The sequence below is a fragment of the Mytilus trossulus genome, unplaced genomic scaffold (genome assembly GCF_036588685.1).
Source record: "Mytilus trossulus isolate FHL-02 unplaced genomic scaffold, PNRI_Mtr1.1.1.hap1 h1tg000233l__unscaffolded, whole genome shotgun sequence".
Classification (NCBI taxonomy): Eukaryota; Metazoa; Mollusca; class Bivalvia; order Mytilida; family Mytilidae; genus Mytilus; species Mytilus trossulus.
The window spans coordinates 2,346,692-2,372,393 of NW_026963314.1; the positions used below are offsets into that span (position 1 = coordinate 2,346,692).

General features: G+C 36.4%; 1 protein-coding gene across 1 annotated transcript; it reads left to right on the forward strand.

The window, feature by feature from the left end:
• LOC134701208 (uncharacterized) lies at positions 1-25,459 on the forward strand. Its single transcript, XM_063562345.1, has 3 exons — positions 1-1,013; positions 21,363-21,425; positions 24,768-25,459. Exons 1-3 carry the CDS (start codon positions 119-121, stop codon positions 25,229-25,231), a joined length of 1,422 nt encoding a protein of 473 aa, XP_063418415.1. The 5' UTR covers positions 1-118; the 3' UTR covers positions 25,232-25,459.
• The last annotated feature ends 243 nt before the right edge of the window (positions 25,460-25,702 follow it).

The following is a 25,702-nucleotide window of genomic DNA, read 5'->3' on the forward strand; positions in this document are numbered from 1 at the left end:
TAATGACATTTTATTGAAAACATTTCAATCCTCTTGACAGTCTTCAAACTTAATATTCAGTTGGAAGAAGCAAATTTAATCTATAAATATTCGTTAAAGTGTTTTTGAAACTTTTTTTATGATGTGTTCCAAAAAGTTCTCGCGGATATTTTTATGTTTGATTTTAAATTTCTTTAACTTATTCAAGTTTGCACTTAGTGGAGCTCCATCAGGATGTTCTTTGGACGACACGGCCAGTCTGATTGGTCGTTTTGATTGCGAGTTTAATTCTGTATCTTTTCCCCTTGTAATGACAGATTTCTCCTCCCCGGATCCTCAAAGAATCCGGATCTATAACGTATCAGGAACGTTAAGTTCTCCCTCGTTTTCTGGATTCAGTTCATTCAATACAGGAACAATAGATACTGACTATCCAACGTTACTAGAAATCGAATGTGTTAATGGCGGAACATTGGATATAAGTGCTGGAACGTTTACGGGTATGGATTACATCCAGGAATTCTATATCACCAATTGTGTTATATCGGACTTACCAGATAACGTTTTTGCCGATATCGGAACGCTGAATTATTTCAAGATTGAAGGAGGTTCTATTGGAGCTACTCAAACCAACAGTTTAAATGGATTAAATGTTGCAAGATCTGGTTCACCATCTCCACTAGGAACATTCATAATCTATAACTCTCCCATCATTACTGGAGAGCTGGCATCTGGCTTCCTAAATCCTTTGACAACGGTAACAACAATCACGCTGAAGAACACTGGTTTGAATTCTATAGAGGCCAATATGTTCACCCAAAATACATTAGTCCGTAACTTAAGTATTGCAGGAAACAATTTTCAAGTGCTTCCCACCAACATATTTTCTGGATTAGATGCGCTAATGTTTCTAGACATGAGTGATGTCCCCTTTAATTGTAGTTGTTCTAATGTTTGGTTTCTTGATTATTTAGTTGAACATGACATCAGTATAGTGGGAGCAGCTGTCTGTAGCGAGCCTTCGTCGTACAATTGTAAGTACATACTCCACTAGCGAGCCTTCGTCGTACAATTGTAAGTACATACTCCACTAGCGAGCCTTCGTCATATAATTGTAAGTACATACTCCACTACCGAGCCTTCGTCGTACAATTGTAAGTACATGCTCCACTAGCGACCCTTCGTCGTACAATTGTAAGTACATACTCCACTACCGAGCCTTCGTCGTACAATTGTAAGTATAATATACTCCACTAGCGAGCCTTCGTCGTACAATTCTAAGTACATACTCCACTACCGAGCCTTCGTCGTACAATTGTAAGTACATACTCCACTAGCGAGCCTTCGTCGTACAATTGTAAGTACATACTCCACTAGCGAGCCTTCGTCGTACAATTGTAAGTATAACATACTCCACTACCGAGCCGTCGTCGTACAATTGTAAGTACATACTCCACTAGCGAGCCTTCTTCGTACAATTGTAAGTACATACTCCACTAGCGAGCCTTCGTCGTACAATTGTAAGTATAACATACTCCACTACCGAGCCGTCGTCGTACAATTGTAAGTATAACATACCCCACTACCGAGCCGTCGTTGTACAATTGTAAGTATAACATACTCCAATACCGAGCCGTCGTCGTACAATTGTAAGTACATACTCCACTACCGAGCCTTCGTCGTACAATTGTAAGTACATACTTCACTAGCGAGCCTTCGTCATGTAATTCTAAGTACATACTCCATTAGCCAGCCTTCGTCGTACAATTGTAAGTACATACTCCACTAGCGAGCCTTCGTCGTACAATTGTAAGTATAAAATACTCCACTAGCGAGCCGTCGTCGTACAATTGTAAGTATAACATACTCCACTACCGAGCCTTCGTCGTACAATTGTAAGTATAACATACTCCAATACCGAGCCGTCGTCGTACAATTGTAAGTACATACTCCACTAGCGAGCCTTCGTCGTACAATTGTAAGTACATACTCCACTAGCGAGCCTTCGTCATGTAATTCTAAGTACATACTCCATTAGCGAGCCTTCGTCGTACAATTGTAAGTACATACTCCACTAGCAAGCCTTCGTCGTACAATTGTAAGTACACCCCCATACTCCACTAGCGAGCCTTCGTCTTATAATTTTCAGTACATACTCCATTAGCGAGCCTTCGTCATACAATTGTAAGTACATACTCCACTAGCGAGCCTTCGTCGTACAATTGTAAGTACATACTCCACTAGCGAGCCTTCGTCATACAATTGTAAGTACATACTCCACTAGCGAGAATAAAAGACGACTGAGTTTAAGAAAAAGTCATGGCCCTCACATAGAAAGTTATGTTTTCATGTTAACGTACCTACAAAAGAGACGAATTTCATTCCCTATAGCTAATTTTCCTTTTATAGACGGCGATGTTCCTTTGTCTCCTACATACTGTTTTTGTTTATCCCAACTCGTTCGTTAAGCCCGTGTGTGTAGTGATGTCATAGATTTCAAAACCTAATCAATGCATCACTGGTAAATTATTAAGTCAGGGATTTCATTACCATATTCAAGTTACTAAAAACTTTTACTAAATTCTTTCATAGATACAAAGATTTGGTTGGTAAATTTGGATGTACCTGTAGAAAACTTATTAACAACGGTATTTCAAGTTTTGAATATTTCAAATCCTAAGTTTTATAGTTATATTGTACTTAAAGCGCGTAAATCACTATGTGATCCGTGTTATCTCAACGAACATACAAACTTATTTTTAAAGGTTTTCCCCTTATTTTTGGCATTACACAAGTCATGTCTGCTCTGACTGTCCATGATATTAAAATACAAGATCCTTGATATGTGTTTAAGTTGATTTTAGTCTCTGATCACAGGCACTTGTCGAGTCAGAAAAAAAAATATTTCTATAGCTGTCAGTAACTGCGAGTACTCTCAAATCGTACTTTCATGTTAATTTGACCTGTTGGTACTACTTGTAATGCTTTTTTTCTTGTTAACATGTATCTGGTCTATATACCAGCTTTGATTGTTTGGAAATACTTCAATTTTTCACTTCTTCGTGCTATGGACATCAACATTATTTCCTTTCTCCTGTTTGGGTAGTGTTCCGGTACCTGTACAAGAAGAAAACGAAGTTTTATCGAACAATGTTTGCAGTTTTATTCTTGATATTTACGCCACATTTACCAAGTTTTACATTTGTTTTAAATTGATATACAAGAAAGACAAGGGTACGTGTTGAATTGCCTTAAACATCTATAATACTAAAATTACGAGGTCCAATTTGTCAGCCGTCATCACGTAAAAACGACAAATTCAAGAATTCAACTTTATATATAACTAATATCGGACAATAGTGTTGAATAAAAATTACACTACTCCAGACCCTTTTGTTTTCCACACAATTAATATTGCCAATAATAATCAAATTCCGGGTCGAATCCGATACCGATACCAATATTATAATATATATTCACCTGGGTAAGCGGAAGAAGGGATCCCGTAGACCGCCCTACGTCACGATTCATAAATTATGCATATTCTATTTATAGGCTATTTTTAAATGATTCGGAAAATACTAATGCTAAAAATAAAATTTTCTTAACATATAAAACTATCTTAAAAAAGACGATGCAAAATCATTAACTTCCATAGAGAGTGGTAGAGGGTTATTTTCGTGGAACGTTATCGCGTTTTTTTTATTTCACGTTCAACGTGTTTTTACCTTTTTATTTCACGTTCAGTCGTGCAAAACAGCTATAGGTGTTCAACATGTTCTGCTTATGTAATTTTTATACGTGCTTCGTGATTCAAATGCTTATTTGCGTGCTCAGTATTTAAAAAAATTTAATCAAACACTAGACAGGGATCGTTAACATGATCAAGAACGAAATTGATTTAATTTTGTTTCCGTGATAAGAAATGATAAGGCGGTAAGGCCAATGATGTTGTTCCTTTATTTGCATTTTAAAAATTCAGAATATCTTTATATACTTTTTTAAAAGCTGTAAATTATTTGTATCATAAATGTGTACACACTAAATAGGGAATATTAAGTAAAATAAAAAGTTCATAATATATACACGAGGACAGTGACTCAATCACAAAAGGTTCACCATGCAAAAAATCTTTATTTTTCGTGCAACGTTCATGTCAGAAACTATTTCACGTTCAACGTGAAATGGTGTCTTAAATAGGAAAATGTTCCGCATTACAGTAGCATATATCATTGTGCCCTCATTAAGCAAATACATATTCCTTTTTAAGATATATATGATATTTCACATATATATGACACACAGTAGTGGTGCCTTAATTATGTTGTAAAGACTTGCAAATGTCCCATGCACGTGATCCCATGGCTTTGAATATAATTGGAGTTAATAATATTGTTATTATCCGCTTAACAGAGTACTTTGATGTAGGCAAATTGAAAAAAAAACATGTAGCTTACACGTTCTTAGACATTTCTTTTACGAGGTGTGAGGGGGTGGTGGTAGTGGTGGGGTTGGGAGTGCTGGTCTTTGTTTCCCCTGTTAATTGTTTATAATGAAGCTACATGTTCTATTAGGGCGTTCTACATGCTCTTCTGGGCGTTCTACATGATCCCCTGTTGTCTGAACCTTATATTTCTACTATAGAAAGTTCTATAGGATCTCCTATATTGTTTGTTTATCATGTATATACTAAAGGACGTTCTACAGGATCCCCTGTTGTCTGAACATTATATAAAAACTATAGAACGTTCTTTAGGATACCCTATTGTTTGTTTTTGATGTATCTACTGACGACTTTCTAAGGGATCCCTTGGTCGGTCTGTGTGATCCTCTGCTTTCCCAACATTATGTATCTACTACAAGACGTTCTACAGGATCCCCTTTTGTATGTTTTTCAAGTATATACTACAGAGCGTTCTACAGGATCCCCTGGTCGGTCTACGGGATCCCCTGTTTTCTAAACATAATATATCTACTATCAGACGTTCAAAGGGCCCCCTGTTGTTTGTTTTTCAAGTATATACTATAGGGCGTTCTACAGGATCCCCTGGTCGGTCTACGGGATCCCCTGTTTTCTCAACATAATATATCTACTATAAGACGTTCTATAGAATCCCCTATTGTTTGTTAATCATGTATATACTAAAGGACGTTCTACAGGATCCCCTGTTGTCTGAACATTATATATAGACTATAGAACGTTCTTTAGGATACCCTATTGTTTGTTTTTGATGTATCTACTGACGACTTTCTACGGGATCCCTTGGTCGGTCTGTGTGATCCTCTGCTTTCCCAACATTATGTATCTACTACAAGACGTTCTACAGGATCCCCTTTTGTATGTTTTTCAAGTATATACTACAGGGCGTTCTACAGGATCCCCTGGTCGCTCTATGGGAGCCCCTGTTTTCTAAACATAATATATCTATTATCAGACGTTCAAAGGGCCCCCCTGTTGTTTGTTTTTCAGGTATATACTATAGGGCGTTCTACAGGATCCCCTGGTCGGTCTACGGGATCCCCTGTTTTCTCAACATAATATATCTACTATAAGACGTTCTATAGGACCCCTTGTTGTTCGTTTTTCAAGTATGTACTGGAAGGCGTTCTACAGGACCCCCTTGGAGGTCTACATGATCCCCTGTTTTCTCAACATAATATATTTACTATAAGACGTTCTATAGGGCCCATGTTGTTTGTTTTTCAAGTATATACTATAGGGCGTTTTACAGGATCCCCTGGGCGGTCTACAGATTCCCCTGTTGTCCGAACATTATATATCTACTATAAGACGTTCTATAGGATACCCTATTTTTTGTTAATCAAGTATATACTAAAGGACGTTCTACAGGATCCCCTGGGCGGTCTTTGTGATCCCTTGTTGTCTGAACATTATATATCTACTAAAGGACTTTCTATAAGACCCCCTATTGACCGTTTTTCATGTTTATACTATAGGTCGTTCTACAGGATCCCTTGGGCGGTCTACAGGATCCCCTGTTGTCTTTACTTAATATATCTACTATAGGACGTTCTAAAGGATCCCATATATTGTTTGTATATTATTTATATACAAAAGGGCGTTCTATCGGATCCCCTGGGCGGTCTACAGGATGCCCTGTTGATTGTTTTTTATGTTTATACTATAGGGCGTTCTACAGGATCCCCTGAGCGGTCTATAGGATCCCCGTTTATTTAAAAATATATATCTACTATAAGGCGTTCTTAAGTATCCCCTGTTGTTTGTTTTCATTTGTATACTAAAGGGCGTTCTAAATGATCCCCTGGACGGTCTACAGGATCCCCTGTTTGCTCAACATGATATATCTACTATAAGACGTTCTATAGAATCCCCTATTGTTTGTTAATCATGTATACTAAAGGGCGATCTGCAGGATCCCTTGGGCGGTCTACAGGATACCCTGTTATCTTTACATTATATATCTACTATAGGACGTTAATAAGATTGTTTTTCATGTTTATACAATAGGGCGTTCTAAAGAATCACCTGTTTTCTCATCATTATTTATCTACTATAAGACGTTCTATAGGATCCCATGTAGTTTGTTAATCATGTATATTCTAAAGGGCGTTCAATAGGATCCCCTAGGTAGTCTACAGGATTCCCTTTTGTTTGAACATTATATATAAACTATAGAACGTTCTATAGGATACCCTATTGTTTATTTTTGATGTATCTACTAGAGGACTTTCTACGGAATCTCTTGGTCGGTCTGTGTGATCCTCTGCTTTCTCAACATTATGTATCTACTACAAGACATTCTACAGGATCCCCTGATGTTTGTTTTTCAAGTATATACTATAGGGCGTTCTACAGGATCCCCTGGGCGGTCTACAGGATCCCCTGTTTGCTCAACATGATATATCTACTATAAGACGTTCTATAGAATCCCATATTGTTTGTTCATCATGTAAATACTAAAGGGCGATCTACAGGATCCCTTGGGCGGTCTACAGAATACCCTTCTGTCTTTACATTATATATCTACTATAGGACGTTCATAAGACCCCTTGTTGTTTGTTTTTCATGTTTATATAATAGGGCGTTCTAAAGGATCACCTGTTTTCTCATCATTATTTATCTATTATAAGACGTTCTATAGGATCCCTTGTTGTCGTTTTTCATGTATATTCTAGAGGGTGTTCGATTGGATCCCTAGGTAGTCTACAGGATCCCCTTTTGTCTGAACATTATATAAAAACTATAGAACGTTCTACAGGATCCCCTGTTTGTTCAACATAATATAACTTCTATAAGACGTTCTAAAAAATCCCCTATATTTTGTTAATCAAGTATATACTAAAGGGCGTTCTACAGGATCCCCTGGGCGGTCTTTGTGATCCCTTGTTGTCTGAACATTATATATCTACTAAAGGACTTTCTATAAGACCCCCTATTGACCGTTTTTCATGTTTATACTATAGGTCGTTCTACAGGATCCCCTGGCGGTCTACAGGATCCCCTGTTGTCTTTACTTTATATATCTACTATAGGACGTTCTAACGGATCCCATATATTGTTTGTATATTATTTATATACAAAAGGGCGTTCTATCGGATCCCCTGGGCGGTCTACAGGATGCCCTGTTGATTGTTTTTTATGTTTATACTATAGGGCGTTCTACAGGATCCCCCTGAGCGGTCTATAGGATCCCCGTTTATTTAAAAATATATATCTACTAAAAGGCGTTCTTAAGTATCCCCTGTTGTTTGTTTTTCATTTATATACTAAAGGGCGTTCTAAATGATCCCCTGGACGGTCTACAGGATCCCCTGTTTGCTCAACATGATATATCTACTATAAGACGTTCTATAGAATCCCCTATTGTTTGTTAATCATGTATACTAAAGGGCGATCTGCAGGATCCCTTGGGCGGTCTACAAGATACCCTGTTATCTTTACATTATATATCTACTATAGGACGTTAATAAGATTGTTTTTCATGTTTATACAATAGGGCGTTCTAAAGAATCACCTGTTTTCTCATCATTATTTATCTACTATAAGACGTTCTATAGGATCCGATGTAGTTTGTTTATCATGTATATTCTAAAGGGCGTTCAATAGGATCCCCTAGGTAGTCTACAGGATTCCCTTTTGTTTGAACATTTTATATAAACTATAGAACGTTCTATAGGATACTCTATTGTTTATTTTTGATGTATCTACTAGAGGACTTTCTACGGAATCTCTTGGTCGGTCTGTGTGATCCTCTGCTTTCTCAACATTATGTATCTACTACAAGACATTCTACAGGATCCCCTGATGTTTGTTTTTCAAGTATATACTATAGGGCGTTCTACAGGATCCCCTGGGCGGTCTACAGGATCCCCTGTTTGCTCAACATGATATATCTACTATAAGACGTTCTATAGAATCCCCTATTGTTTGTTCATCATGTAAATACTAAAGGGCGATCTACAGGATCCCTTGGGCGGTCTACAGAATACCCTTCTGTCTTTACATTATATATCTACTATAGGACGTTCATAAGACCCCTTGTTGTTTGTTTTTCATGTTTATATAATAGGGCGTTCTAAAGGATCACCTGTTTTCTCATCATTATTTATCTATTATAAGACGTTCTATAGGATCCCTTGTTGTCGTTTATCATGTATATTCTAGAGGGTGTTCGATGGGATCCCCTAGGTAGTCTACAGGATCCCCTTTTGTCTGAACATTATATAAAATCTATAGAACGTTCTACAGGATCCCCTGTTTGTTCAACATAATATATCTACTATAAGACGTTCTAAAAAATCCCCTATATTTTGTTAATCAAGTATATACTAAAGGGCGTTCTACAGGATCCCCTGGGCGGTCTTCAGGGTCCCTTGTTGTCTGAACATTATAAATCTACTAAAGGACGTTCTATAAGACCCCCTATTGATTGTTTTTCATGTTTATACTATAGGGCGTTCTACAATCTTCCCCTGGGCGGTCTACAGGATCCCTTATTGTCTTTACATTATATATCTACTGTAGGACGTTCTATAGGATCCCCTATATTGTTTGTTTATTATTTATATACTAAAGGGCGTTCCATCGGATCCCCTGTTGATTGTATTTTATGTTTATACTATAGGGCGTTCTACAGGATCCCCTGGGCGGTCTATAGGATCCCCGTTTATTTAAAAATATATATCTACTAAAGGGCGTTCTAAATGATCCCCTGGAACGATCTACAGGATCCCCTGTTTGCTCAACATGATATATCTACTATAAGACGTTCTATAGAATCCGCTATTGTTTGTTAATCATGTATATACTAAAGGGCGATCAACAGGATCCCTTGGGCGGTCTAAAAGACACCCTGTTATCTTTACATTATATATCTACTATAGGACGTTCCTAAGACCCCCTGTTGATTGCTTTTCATGTTTATACAATAGGGCGTTCTTAAAAATCACCTGTTTTCTCATCATTATTTATCTGCTATAAGACGTTCTATAGGATCCCATGTACATGTAGTTTGTTTATCATGTATATTATATAGGGCGTTCAATAGGATCCCCTAGGTAGTCGACAGGATTCCCTTTTGTTTGAACATTATATATAAACTATAGAACGTTCTATAGGATACCCTATTGTTTATTTTTGATGTATCTACTAGAGGACTTTCTACGGAATCTCTTGGTCGGTCTGTGTGATCCTCTGCTTTCTCAACATTATGTATCTACTACAAGACATTCTACAGGATCCCCTGATGTTTGTTTTTCAAGTATATACTATAGGGCGTTCTACAAGATCCCCTGGGCGGTCTACAGGATCCCCTGTTTTCTCATCATAATAGATCTACTATAAGACGTTCTATAGGCCCCCCTGTTGTTTGTTTTTCAGGTATATTCTATAGGGCATTCTACAGATTCCCCTGTTGTCTGAACATAATATATCTACTATAAGATGTTTTATAGGATCCCCTATTTTTTTGTTAATCAGGTATATATTAAATGGCGTTCTACAGGATCCAGTGGGCGGTCTATAGGATTCCCGTTTGTTTAAAAATATATATATCTACTATAAGACGTTCCAAAGTATCCCCTGTTGTTTGTTTTTCATTTATATACTAAAGGGCGTTCTACAGAATCCCCTGGACGGTTTATAGGATCCCCTGTTTGCCAAACATAATATATCTACTATAAGACGTTCTATAGGGCCCCCTGTTGTTTGTTTTTCAAGTATATACTATAGGGCGATCTACAGGATCCCCTGGGCGGTCTACATGATCCCTTGTTTTCTCAAAATAATATATCTACTATAAGACGTTCTATAGGATCCCCTTTTGTTTGTTAATCAAGTATATACTAAAGGGCGTTATACAGGATCCCCTAGTTGGTCTTCAGGATCCCTTGTTGTCTGAACATTATATATCATTAAAGGACGTTCTATAAGACCCCTTGTTGATTGTTTTTCATACTATAGGGCGTTCTTCAGGATCCCCTGGGCGCTCTACAGGATTCCCTGTTGTCTTTACATTATAAATCTACTATATGACGTTCTATAGGATCCCCTATATTGTTTGTTTATTATTTATATATTAAAAGGCGTTCTATTGGATCCCCTGGGCAGTCTACAGGATGCCCTGTTGATTGTTTTTATGTTTATACTATCGGGCGTTCTACAGGATCCCCTGGGCGTTCTACAGAATCCCCTTTTTTTTTTTAAAATATGCATCTGAGATATGAAATTATATAGGTTCCCCTGTTCTTTGTTTTTCATGTATCTATTAGAGAACGTTCTATATGATCCCCTGTTGGGTCTATAGGATCACTTCTTGTTTAATAATCGTGTAGCTGCTATACGGTATTATATAGGATCCCGGGGCGGTCTATAGGATCCCTGGTTATTTTTTTTATGTCGGACATGATTTTTCTCTCCTTTTTCTGATACGATTTAATAACTTACACTACAGTTAATTTTTTGGAATTGTAATCATTTTTGTTAAAACTAAATTACACACTCAAAAGTGTTACTGATGTTTGAAGCTTTTATTTGAATGGATGCAGCCTGCATTAGACGGTATCCGGTATGCGGGGAGAGGGAATTTCGGTGGTTGAAACCCCATTTTTTTCGATTTTTTTTTATTTTGTGGACGTCCTGCCAATTTCTTTATGTACCTGTTCCAAGTCAAGAGCCCGTAGTTCAGTGGTTGTCGTTACATGGTTCATGTCTGTCATATATGTTTCTCGTAAATTGTTTTATTATGAATTAGACCGTCAGTTAAATTCGAAAGGTATTGATTCTTATTTTTCATGTCGGGACCTTTTATAGCCGACTATAACTGCTTACATCTATTTATTTTTTTTGAAATTTGACAATTATATCACATCTCCTTATTTTTATATTGAAAATATAAATGAGGTTTGATAAAATGTTATTCTCACTAAAAACAAAAACTGTTTCGTTCCTTTGTCGGATGCTATATAGTTGCAGAATATTGAAAGGTTCCCGAATCATGACATTGATATAAAAAAAAATCATGTTGAAGGATTTTTTGTTTTCTCTGTCTTTCAGGTATCAAGTCCTCTCCCACCCTAGATACAATTTGATTTAGTGGAGCTTTTTCTACCAGTAGCTATAGCTTGTAATACACAGACATCTCATTTGAAATTGTACCACATCTTTTCATTTTAATATCATGTTTATTTACATATACGTGTCTTTTCTTGGATCAGTGGTTAGCTACCACCATTCCACATTCGAATTCCTTTATCAAGTTACAATATCCCGATCCTTTAATAAAAAAATCTTTGTTGTATTGTTCAAATATGTATTTATTATCTTTTTTTAAATTGCTGGTAAATAATATATTAAGTAAAATTCAAAATATGCTAATTACTCTTTTAGAATCTAGTCACCTGTCGGTATATATAAATATTTATTTTTGTACGAGGATTATTTTTTTTTTTATATTTTTATTTTGTACTGTCCTTTTCTTTTGTCTTGTATACGTATTCAGTGGTTGTTTGCTTAGGTGTTACGTATTTGTTTTTCGTTCATTTTTTGTACATAAATAAGCCGTTTGTTTTCTCGATTTGCATTGTTATTTCGGGGCATTTTATAGCTGACTATGCGGTATGGGCTTTGTTCATTGTTGACGACCGCACGGTGACATATAGTTGGTAGTTTCTGTGTCTTTTTGGACTTTTTTGGAAAGTTGTCTCTCTGCAATCATACAACACCTTTTTTATATCTATTGTACACATTTTGTTTTTGCCTCTGATATAGTCACCTTAAAAGGGTTCCTTGATAGAATCTTAATTGTCAAAATGAATTGTTTTGTGCTTATTTTCACTTCAAATACCATAGATAAAATTGAGAATGGAATTAATGGGGAATGTATCAAAAAGACAACAACCCGACCATAGAAAAAACAACAGCAGAAGGTCACCAACAAGTCTTCAATGTAACGAGAAATACCCGCACTCGGAGGCGTCCTTCAGCTGGCCCCTACACATTATATACTAGTTCAGTGATAATGAACGCCATAGTAATTTCCAAATTGTACACAAGAAACTAAAATTAAAATAATACAAGACTTACAAAGACCAGAGGCTCCTAACTTGGGACATGCGCAAAAATGCGGCGGGGTTAAACATGTTTATGAGATCTCAACCCTCCCCTATACCTCCAGCCAATGTAGAAAAGCAAACGCATAACTATAATAGGACAGCAAGAAACAAACAATGCAATAATATATTTGGCCAAGCAATTCTTCAGGAAAGCTCAAAGTGATTGTACAGGAAGGCTCCGAGTGATATTACAGTAAACGTGCAAGCGATTGTACAGTCAATAAAAATATCCGACATTGAGAAAATGCATATATTTGGATTTCTACTGGGACAATGGCTTTGAAACTTTCAGACAGGTAAGACTATAAATCAGAAAAGGTACATGTGAAAATGCAGGTAGCAAACATTGATTTTCGATGTATATTTGACAGTTTTGATCGCTGTTGTGTGACAATTTTTATCGTTTTACACGGAGCTCCACCATTCTAAGGAACACGTTTGGGTGCATATATGTTTCTTATCATTTTATTGGTTCATATTTACATAAAGAATGTTTTAGATATCAAAACTTGAAACAGAAACGTTGTATAGTTGCATAAGAGTTCATCAAAGTTTCCATCAAGAAACTTGTTATTTTGCAAATGTCGGAGCCCCGCTTGACAGTTTCCCAAATGATCAATTAGAAAACCGTACAGTTCCGTTCCCACACTGTGACCTTGTCATTGCTAGGTTACCGTCAGCAATTTTGAAATAAAATGTATACTAAAAAAACACAACTACCTACTGCTAGGTACATGTAGTTCTGAGGATCATACAAATGGTTGAAACCTACTTTGTATATTGAATATCATGGTTCTATGCTCAGGAATACTATAATTATATACAAAAAACATTAAAAAAAAACTGTTGACCAGTGTTTATAGTAAGCGAGACCATCTTGGACCATCCCATTATTAAAAAGCACAACTTTATATAATGGTTTACATTATGCCATAATTCCATAAATATGAATGTGTCTATCCTTTTCCGAGAACTTGTCGGGACAATAAAATTCTGGTGAAAAAGAAAAAAAAACAGAAAAAAAACCAACCAATAACAATATGCACCCTCGCCCTTTGAAAGGGATACCATAGAACGCTATATAGCAGATGCAAGGTAATTCAACAATGCAATAGGGGATTCTATAGACAGACCCGGGGATCCTATAGAACGCACTATAGAATATGCGCGATTATTAAACAAAACAGGATCCTATAGACCGCCCAGGGGATCGTATACAACAACCTATTATAGATACATGATGCACAACCAACAGGGGATCCTATAGACCGCCCCGGGGATCCAATAGAACGCCCTATAGCAGATACACAATTATTAAACCACAATGGATCCTATGGAACGCCTATGGGATCATATATATAACGCCCTCTAATAGATCCATGATGAAAAAACTACAGGGCTCCTATTGACCGACCCTGGGATTTTATGGAACACCCTCTAGAAGAAACATGTTGAACAAACAACAGAGGATCCTATGGACCGACCCGGGGATCCCAAAGAATTCCCTATAGCAGATGAGCGATTATAAAACAATACGGGGTCCTATAGACCGCCCAGGGGATCCTATAAAACAACCTGTTATATATTCATGATTAACAACCAACAGGACATCCTATAGAACGCCCAATACATATATACAACTATTAAACCACAGGGGGTCATATCGACCGCCCATGGGAGCATATATATAACGCCCTCTAATAGATACATGATGAAAAAAATACAGGGCTCCTATAGACCGACCCTGGGGTTTATGGAACACCCTCTAGAAGAAACATGTTGAACAAACAACAGGGGATCATATAGCAGATACACGATTATAACATAACAGGTTATCCTATAGACACAACAGGGGATCAATTAAAACGCTCTCTAGTAGATAAATCTAGTGAATACATGATAACCAAACAATGGGATCCTATAGACCACCCCGGGAATCCTATAGAACGCCATATACAGATACACAACTATTAAACCACAGGGCTCCTATATAGACCGACCCTGGCATTTTATAAAACACCCTCTGGAAGAAACATGTTTAACAAACAACAGGAATCATTTTCACCGACCTGGGGATTCTATAGAATAACCTGTTATAGATACATGATGAACAACCAACAGGGGATCCTATAGACCGCCCCAAGGATCCAATAGAACGCCCTATAGCAGATACATAATTATTAAACCACAAGGGATCTTATAGAACGCCCTCTAATAGATATACATGGTGCACAAACAACAAGGCTCCTATAGACCGACCCGGTTATCCCAAAGAATGTCCTTCGGGGATTCTACATGGAACGCCCTATAGCAGATACACAACTATTAACCTATCCCGAAGACCGACCCTTGGATGTTCAGGGGATCATGTAGAACGCCCTGTAATATATACATGAAAAACAAACAACAGTCTAACCTATATAGAACGTCCCATAGTAGATGTATAATATTCAAACAACAGGGGACCCTGTATAGCGTCCTTTAGTAAATATATGTTCAGACAACAGGGGATTCTGTAGACCGCCCAGGGGATCCTGTAGAACGCCCCTTAGTATATACACGATAAACAAACAATAGGGGATCATATAAAACGTTCTATAGTAGATATATAATGTTCAGACAACAGGGGATCCCGTAGAACGCCCTTTAATATATACATAATAAACAAACAATATATGGGATTCTATAAAACGTTTTATAGTAGATATATAATGTTCAGACAAAATAGGATACTGTAGAACGCCCTATAAAATAAACACGAACAACACCAGCAGGGGATCCTATTTTAGATATTTAACGTTGAGAAAAAAGGAGATCCTGCAGACCGCTCAAGGGATCATAAAAGCCTTATAGTATATACATGAAAAACAAACTACAGAGGGACCTACAGAATTTCCTATCTCAGATGGATACTTTTAAACAAAAGAGGATCCTGTAGAACGACCTGTAGTATAAACATGAAAAACAATCGATAGGGGCTCTTATAGGACGTCCTTTAGTAAATGTATAATGTTCAGACAACAGGGGATTGTGTAGACCGCCAAGTGAATGAACAACAAACAACAGGGGATCCTATAGAACGTCGTATAGTAGATAAATAATGCTGAGAAAAGAGGGTATTCGGCAGACCGCCCAGAGGATACTGTAGAACGCCCTATAGTAAGAACAAGAACAACAAACAACAGTCTAACCTATATAGAACGTCCCATAGTAGATGTATAATGTTGAGAAAACAGGGGATCCTGTAGATCGCCTACAGAATCCTGTAGAAACGCCCAATAGTATACACTTGAAAAAAAAACAGGGGATACCGTAGAACGCCCTATAATATATACATGAACAACAAACAACAGGGGATCATATAGAACGTCTTATAGACCAACAGACCAACCAAGTGATCCTATAGAAAGACTTATAGTATATACATGATAATTGAACAACAGGGGAACCTTTAGAATGTCCTATCTTAAATGCATAATTTTCATAAACAACAGGGGACCCTGTAGACCGCCCAAGGGATCCTGTAGAACGCCATTTAGTATCTACCTGAAAAACAAATAGCAGGGGAACCTATGGAATTTCTTATCTCAGATGCATACTATTTTAACAAAAGAGGATCCTGTAGACCACCCAGGTGATACTGTAGAACGCCCTATAGTATAAACATAAACAACAGGGGACCCTATAGAACATCCTATAGTAGATATATAATTTAAAGAAAACAGGGGATCCTGTAGACCGCCTAGGGGATCCTGTAGAACGCCCTATATATAGAATACACTTGAAAAAACAAACAACACGGGAACCTGTAGAACGTCTTATAGTAAATAAATAATGTTGAGAAAACAGGGAATCCTGCAGACCGCCCAGGGGATACTAGAGAACGCCCTATAGTATAAACACGAACAACAAACAACAGGGAGATCATAGAACGTCATATAGTATTTATATAATGTTGAGAAAACAGGGTATCCTGCAGAACAACCAAGTGGTCCTGTAGAAAGCCTTATAGTATATACATGATAAATAAACAACAGGGGAACCTTAAGAATGTCCTATCTTAAATGCATAATTTTCATAAACAACAGGGGACCCTGTAGACCGTGCAATGGAATCATGTAGAACGCCCAATAGTATAGCCTTGAAAAACAGTCTTCTGAACGTCCTATAGTAGATATATGACAACAGGGGATCCTGTAGAACGCCCTATAGTATATACTTGAAAAATAAACAACAGGGGATCCTAAAGAACGTCTTATAGTACATAATTAATGTTGAGAAAACAGGGGATCATGTAGACCGCCCAGGGGAAACTGTAGAACGCCCTATAGTATAAACATGAACAACAAAAATAAACAACAGGGGGTCTTATAGAACGTACTATAGTAGATATATAATGTTAAGACAACAGGGGATCCTGCAGACCGCCCAAGTGATCCTGTAGAACGCCCTTTAGTATATACTTGATTATAAAAAAGGGGATCCTATAGAGCGTCTTATAGTAGATAATTAATGTTGAGAAAACAGGGGATCCTGCAGACCGCCCGGTGGATACTGTAGAACGCCATATAGTATAAAGATGAACAACAAACAACAGAGGACCCTATATAACGTCCTATAGTAGATATATATATATAATGTTGAGAAAACAGGGTATCCTGCAGACCGCCCAGGGGATACTGTAGAACGCCCTATAGTATAAACACGAACAATAAACAACAGGGGATCCTGCAGACCCCCCGGGGGATACTGTAGAACGCCCTGTAGTATAAAGATGAACAACAAACAACAGAGGACCCCATAGAACGTCCTTTAGTAGATATATAATGTTGAGAAAACAGGGGATCCTGCAGACCGCCTAGGGGATCCTGTAGAACGCCCTTTAGTATATACTTGATTAACAAAAAAAGGGGATCCTATAGAACGTCTTATAGTTGATAATTAATGTTGAGAAAACAGGTGATCCTGCAGACCGCCAGGGGGATACTGTAGAACGCCCTGTAGTATAAAGATGAACAACAAACAACAGAGGACCCCAAAGAACGTCCTATAGTAGATATATAATGTTGAGAAAACAGGGGATTCTGCAGACCGCCTAGGGGATCCTGTAGAACGCCCTATAGTATACGCTTGAAAAACAAACAACAGGGAATCCTGTAGATCGTTTTACAGTAAATAAATAATGTTAAGAAAACAGGGCATCCTGCAGACCGCCCAGGGGATACTGTAGAACGCCCTATAGTATAAACACGAACAATAAACAACAGGGGATCCTGCAGATCGCCCAATGGATCCTGTAGAACGCCCTTTCGTATATACTTGATTAACAAAAAAAGGGGATCCTATTGAACGTCTTATAGTAGATAATTAATGTTGAGAAAACAGGGGATCCTGCAGACCGCCTAGGGGATCCTGTAGAACGCCTTATATATAGTATACATTTGAAAAACAAACAACAGGGAATCCTGTAGATCGTCTTACAGTAAATAAATAATGTTGAGAAAACAGGGGATCCTGCAGACCGCCCAGGGGATAGTATAGAACGCCCTATAGTATCAACACGAACAATAAACAACAGGGGATCCTGCAGACCGCCCAAGGGATCCTGTAGAACGCCCTTTAGTATATACTTGATTAACAAAAAAGGGGATCCTATAGAATGTCTTATAGTTGATAATTAATGTTAAGAAAACAGGGGATCCTGCAGACCGCCCGGGGGATACTGTAGAACGCCCTATAGTATAAAGATGAACTACAAACAACAGGGGAACCTGTAGAACGTCTTATAGTAAATAAATAATGTTGAGAAAACAGGGGATCCTGCAGACCGCCCAAGGGATCTTAAAAGCCCTTTAGTATCTACCTGAAAAACAAATAACAGAGGAACCTATATAATTTCCTATCTCAGATTCATAATATTTTAACAAAAGAGGATCCTGTAGACCACCCAGGGGATACTGTAGAACGCCCTATAGTATAAACATATTAAACAAACAACAGGGGACCCTATAGAACGTCTTATAGTAGATATATAATGTTGAAAAAGAGAAGATCCTGTAGACCAACCAAGGGATTCTATAGAAAGCCTTATAGTATATACATGATAGGCAAACAACAGGGGAACATATTGAAAGTACTATCTTAAATGCATAATTTTTATAAACAGGGTATCCTGTAGATCGCTCAGGTATTCTGTAGAACGCCCTATAGTATATACTTGAAAAACAAACAACAGGGGATCATATACGTCTTATAGTATATATATAATGTTGAGAAAACAAGGGATCCTGTAGAACGCCCTATAGTATACACTTGAAAACAAACAGGGGATCCTGTAAAACGTTCTCTTAGCCTAGTAGATACACTAGAAACAAACAATAGGGTATCATATAGAACGTTCTATAATTTATATATAATGTTGAGAAAACAGGGGATCCCAAAGACCGACCAAGGGATCCTGTAGAGAGTCCTCTAGTATAAACATAATAAACAAACAACTGGCGATTCTTTAGAACGTTCTCTTAGCCTAGTAGATACATCAAAAACAAACAATAGGGTATCATATAGAACGTTATATAGTTAATATATAATATTCAGACAACAGGGGATCTAGAGAACACGCCATTTAGTATAATACACAAACAATATGAGATCCCATATATATTTTTTCTCCAAAATTACAGTGCCCATAAAAGGCATTAAATCAGATACAATTGATTTACATAATTGGTAACAACAACAATAATAGAGGCGTACACATATATATTTGGAAAATGAGCATTGGTCAGAATCAAGCCAAAAAATAATAAAATTACATTATATATGTATTTATTCTCAAATTGTTTACTTGACTTAGTGTCAGAGTTCATACTTGATCTCCTTAATTCAAAACAGTCACCAATAGAACAGCCCAGTTTTTCCATAAGAGTAACATGTTTTGAGTCAAGAGCCATAAAAATTTAGAAGATTTTAAATTTATAAAATTATAACAATTGTTAGAAATGTAATTAGAACAAAGACATTGTCTTATCGGGCCCTTTTATAGCTGACTATGCGGTATGGGCTTTGCTCGTTGTTGAAGGCCGTATGGTGACCTATAGTTGTTAATATTTGTTTCATTTTGGTCTCTGTGGATAGTTGTCTCATTGGCAATCATACCACATCTTCTTTTTTTTATTTTATATATGACAATATTTTTACATTGATAAAATTATAGTAAAATATAAAGGAAATCTACCAATCTCTGACATTACAGCTATATTACTTGACTTTCTGTTTACACCAAGAATGTATTTCTTAAATTTGGTATGAGCTTTTTCAGAAGAATCCTGACCAGAAACTTGTTCCTATAGAACGTTATATACTATACTAGATATATATGTATATAATATTCAGACAACAATGGATCCTGTAGACTGCCCAGGGGATCCTGTAGAACGTCCTTTAGTGTATACATGATAAACAAACAATATAAGGAATCCTATAGAACGTTCTGTAGTAAATATACAGGGTTCATACAACAGGGGATCATGTAGAACGCCCTCACATAGCTTTATTGTAAACAAGTAACAATGGTTCCTATAGAACGTCACGCTATAGTAGAATGGTCAGACAACAGGGGGTCAGATTACAGATTCGTTTCTTTAAACGCAGACCAGTTTAAACATCCTCTCACACTCCTGTAAAGCCTTAATTTAGTACGTGTAACATGTTTAACATGTGTAGGCTATATCTTTTTTTCAATTTGCCTACATAAAAATACTCTTTTAAAAGGATAATACAAATATTATTAATTCCATAGTACATCCAAAGCCATGGGACCACGTGCATGTGACATTTGCAGGTCTTTACAACATAATTAAGGCACTTTTAAAGTACTACTGTTGATCATATCTATATCAAATGTATCATACAATGTATGTATTTTAAAAAGGAATCTGTATATCATATTTTCACAATGATATATGCTACTGTAATGCGGTACATTTTCCTTTTTTTCATGTGATAAAAAATAAATAAAGCAAATTCACCGTGTTACATGAAAGTTAATGATTTTGAGTCGTTTTTTTTTAATAGTTGTACATGTTGAGAATATTCTATTTTTAGAATAAGTATTTTCAGAATCGTTTATAAATAGCCTATAAATAGAATATGCATAATTCATGAATCGTGACGTAGGGCGGTCTACGGGATCCCTTCTTCCGCTTACCATTCACCTGTTACCTATTACCTTATCTGTACGTTCCGCATCTGACAGGCCAAAAGTAATATTTAGGATGCTACATATATTAGACGGGTCATAATCACAGGCTTGACACTACTAAATTCAATCATTGTCAATTTGTTCCCTATTGTAGTAATTTAATTAGTAAGACTTTCTAAGATGACCATACGAATACTAAAAATCTGTAAGGCGTAGTTTTCAATATGTTAGCGGGCATGACGTAAAACAGCGAATCAAAGAGTTCAACTGTAGGACAATGCTGTTGATTAAAAAATACTCCATTCAAGGACCTTTTGATTTCCAAATAATTAATATTACCAATATTAATTGATAAGTTCCAGGTCGACAGGTTCAAGCAGAAAGATTTTGAAAGCAGAGAAAACTGTGCATCTTATAATCGGCATGACTTTATCAGATGAAAATACCAATACTACAATAAGACTTACGCATGGTTATATACTTTAATTCAATCACGGACCCGCGATTTCACGGGTGTGTTCTAGTTGTTATAAAATATATGTTTAATGACAGTAAAAATTGAAATAAATTATTTATATCATTATAGTACAAAGAGCGACAATATTCCAAGATGAAAACTGTCCTTATGATCCTTGTGGAAACATCCCAGGTCAGTATAGTATATGGAATGTATTTGATTCAGACACTAACTAATTTTGATAGATATTGTTAGAACATCAGTTTGTTCTTTAATTAAATGTTAAGAATGCGTGTTACTTAATATGTTACCGAACTCAGTGTTCACAAAACAAGAGGCTCTCAAGAGCCTGAATCGCTCGCCTTAATTTTTTTGGTTAAATCTCTCATCAATGATTATTTTGGCTTTTCAATTTATTTAAATGTTCTTTGAATCGTCCTATTTTCTTCAAAAGCAAAAAAAAAATCATTTTCTCCTTTGTTCTATTTTAGCCATAGGAGCTATGTTTCTTGACATACAAGGAAATAAAATATAAAATTTGTACTAGATACTCTGAAACTCATTTAGCCCAAGTTTTGCTGAAATTGATACAGCAGTTTCAAAGGAGAAGATTTTTTAAAGTAAGTCAACATGATGAACAAATTGTGAAAAAAGTCTTTAAAGGGCAATAACTCCTTAAGGGGTCAATTGACAATTTTGGTCAAATTGACTTATTTGTAGATCTTACTTTGCTTAATATTATGCTATATACAGTTTATCTGTATCTATAATAATATTCAAGATAATAACAAAAAACTGCAAAATTTCTTTAAAATCATCAATTCAGGGGCATTATACCTGAAAAACCAGTTACCCAATTCGGCTGAAAATTTCAGGACAGGTAGACCTCGACCTAATAAATACTTTAACTTCTTGTCTTATTTGTTCTAAATGCAGGAGTTTTTGAGATATAAGCCAAAAACTGCATTTTACCCTGTGTTCTATTTTTAGCCATGACGGCCATGTTTTTTGACGAAATAGAAAATAAAACACAAACTTTATTTTATACACCCTACTAATCATTCAGTTGAAGTTTGGTTGAATTTGGTTGAGTAGTTTTAGAGGAGAAGATTTTTTAAAGTTAGCAAATATGATGAACAAATTGTGAAAAATTGTCATTAAACATGTTAAAGGACAATAACCCTTTGACAATTTTGGTCATATTAACTTATTTGGAGATCTTACTTAGCTGATCATTTTTGCTGTTTACAGTTTATCTTTATCTATAATAATATTCAAGATAATGACCAAAAACTGCAAAATTTCCTTAAAATTACCAATTAAGTGGCAGCAACCCAACAATGGGTTCTTTGATTCATCTGAAAATTTCAGGGCTGATAGATCTTGACCTAATGAACATTTTTACCCCCATGTCAGATTTGCTCTAAATGCTTTCGTTTTTGAGATATAAGCCAAAAAATGCATTTGACCCCTATGTTCAGTTTTAAGTAACGGCGGCCATGTTTTTAGACGTATCAAAAATCGAAGCACAAACTTTGTGCACGATAATCTAAGGAACAATCATGCTAAGTTTCATCCAAATCCATTCAGTAGTTTCAGAGGAGAAGATGTTTGAAAAATTGTTAACGACGACAGACGACGACGACAACGACGGACGCCCAGTAATGAGAATGTCTTTGCCGCTCGGTAATCTTGTTATCAAGATGTTCCTATTTAATACGTAGTTTGTTATGCCAAACTTGAGACCCGTTCACACTAGCATTTTTTTTTATCGATCTAATCTGAATCGATCTAAATAAAACCAGTTAGCGTTCACATTATCTTTAATCATAACGATCTTTATCGGTCTACTAATCTGAACCACTGCGTTCACACTGCAATTAAAAACGCAATCGATCTAACCTTTTTGCCCGTAAAACTGTAAACACTGTGTATAAATAGAAATTATTTATAAAATTCATGTGTTGATACACTGATACACGCACTTGGGAAAAAAATGGATAATTTTATTGTTTCTCTTGAATCACAAGTTAACATTTTGATAATGGTGTTACATGTATTGCAGTTTTCCGTTTAATGTTGAAAAAAATAACTGTAGCAACGAAGTCACAACACGACGCCGGAAATACTGTGGTTCCCACAAAGAAAAAAACCAACAGAATAAAAGACGACACAGATTTCGCAAATCTATGCTACGGCGAAGACAACATGTTTTCAGTTCGTTTAAAAGGTCTTTTAGCAGAGAAATATGGGTTAAACAACGAACCTTTGAGATAGATGTGCCGCTACACATGCGCATTCGTTATTTCGATGCAATCGTACTAGTTTAAACAGATCTATGCGTTCACATCTAAAGTAAGATCGGTTTACTTTAGATCGATTCAAACTAAACTACCTTTTTTGGTGTTTTAGTTTAGACCGATTGAAGATCGATTCAATGCGTTCACATTAGCCCTTAAACCGATCTAAAGAGAACCGGTCTAGTTTAAATCGATAAAAATGACCTAGTGTGAACGGGGTCTTAGAACACGTGTGTTAAAACATTTGACTTTACATTTTGAAACACATGTTTTCCCCTTGCCAAACTAAAAGAAAAATTGAAAGAGTTGATTAAATGAATAGCCGATTTATATATATATCACTGGAGTATCTTTCGTCAGGAGAGATCACAATTTCTTTGTAAAAACACACTCTTATTCAAACAAAAAGTTCTCTGAAGCTGACATTATCAAGATGCTTGATTTCTAGATTGACAACATATCTTTTTCGTTTGGAGGTCGGGCTTTTTATTAACAAACCGTCGGAAATCAATTATTTCTTTTCTGTTATATATGCATTAAAATAGAAACAAGTCTCCTGTTATGTTTTTTTGCTTTATAATCTCAATTTACTGAAAATACCGGGATCCATTTATGAATGTGTGTAGCACATGAATAGATCACTCAAGTTTATGAAAGTAGTTTCGGAAAACATGGCTTATCGAAGTGTAAACCAAGGGGGGGGGGGGGGGGGGATATAATGTAATTGACCAATCCCGTTCAATGAAATTGAGAATGAAAATGGGGAATGTGTCAAGTATAATTTTATAGATATTCAAATCATGTAAGTTTTACGGGCGCCATTACGAGTTGGTTGGTCGTTATGGATTATCCGTGTCACAGATGATATTGGATACGCTTCTTATGTCGTTACTGTGATCCTGATCCCTTTTAACACATGTGACCTAACAAAAAAGACAATATATGTCGGATTTGTAATAACATAGGCAACACTACAGGTTCCACATGTGGAGCAGAATCTGCTAACCCTTCCGGAGCACCTGGAATCACCCCAGTTTTTTTGGTGGGGTTCTATTCTTGTTGCTTAGTATTTAGTTTCCAATTTTGTTTCTTGTTTACTACTGTTTGTCTGCTTGTAGTTTTCTTTTTTGGCTATGGCGTTTGGTTTTTTTTTCGAGCTATGACGTTGAATGACCCCCCGATATCTTTCGTCCCTCTTTTATTTATGTACAATTTTCAATATCTTTGTTTTCAGGTATAAATGCAGATCCACGATGTCATACGATTTTCCAGGTGTTTGGATATGTTGTGACGTGTGGTAGTTTACTCGTGACATTGATGGCCATTTATCTGTACCTTAACACCCGACTTCATATTGCAATGCCAAAATTCCGACTAGAACAGAAGAAAAAAAACGCTTGGATTAAAGTACAAGACTCACTTTACAAAGGTGTGGTCAATATGATTCCACCAGCTTCGACAGGAGTAAACGGAGTTAAATTGCCTCCAATTAAGAGAGCGACGAGGAAGAGATTTCCATCCCCGAACGTGATACAGCATTTTGATCTTCCGTACAATTCTGATCTGGAAAAAGATGATTTGGAAAAAGAAATTAATGAAAAAAACAAAAATAATTCTTTGGGAAATAGTTACACGACAAATGAAGTGAATAAAAAATCAAAAGCGGATTTAGAAGTGTCAATTGCAGACGGACAATGATTATGTACATGGATATATTTTAAATAAAGACATTGACGTATCAAGGGAAACGAAAGATAAAACCACAAGATTTAGATAAGATCACGAAAAATATAGCAAACCGCCATTTATAGCTTGCTAAGGCTCCGTGTTGAAGGCCGAACATTGACCTATAATTATTTTATACAATGTGATATGGACGGAGAGTTGTCTTTTATTAATACTACATCTTCTTATTTATATTGAAAATAAAATAAAAGAGTAACACATTTTATACAAGCAGTCATTGACAATTGTAACCATTGAGTGTCGCAATGCTGTATTATTCTAGCTCGGAGCCTCCCTTTTTCTCTCTACTTGTTATATTTTGCACATTATTCCGTATTGACTAGGATTGACATTTTTCCTGTCGTAGGTCGATAGTTTTCTCCGGTTACCCCGAGTTCCCCAAGCAATAAACACATGTATAAACAGGGTAATGAAAGCGGGAGA

Excerpts from the sequence above, each read along its gene's own strand:
- LOC134701208 (XM_063562345.1), top strand. The coding sequence starts at position 119 with ATGATGTGTTCCAAAAAGTTCTCGCGGATATTTTTATGTTTGATTTTA. Across the intron at positions 1,014-21,362 it reads CGAGCCTTCGTCGTACAATT|TACAAAGAGCGACAATATTC; the intron begins GTAAGTACATAC and ends ATATCATTATAG. Across the intron at positions 21,426-24,767 it reads TCCTTGTGGAAACATCCCAG|GTATAAATGCAGATCCACGA; the intron begins GTCAGTATAGTA and ends CTTTGTTTTCAG.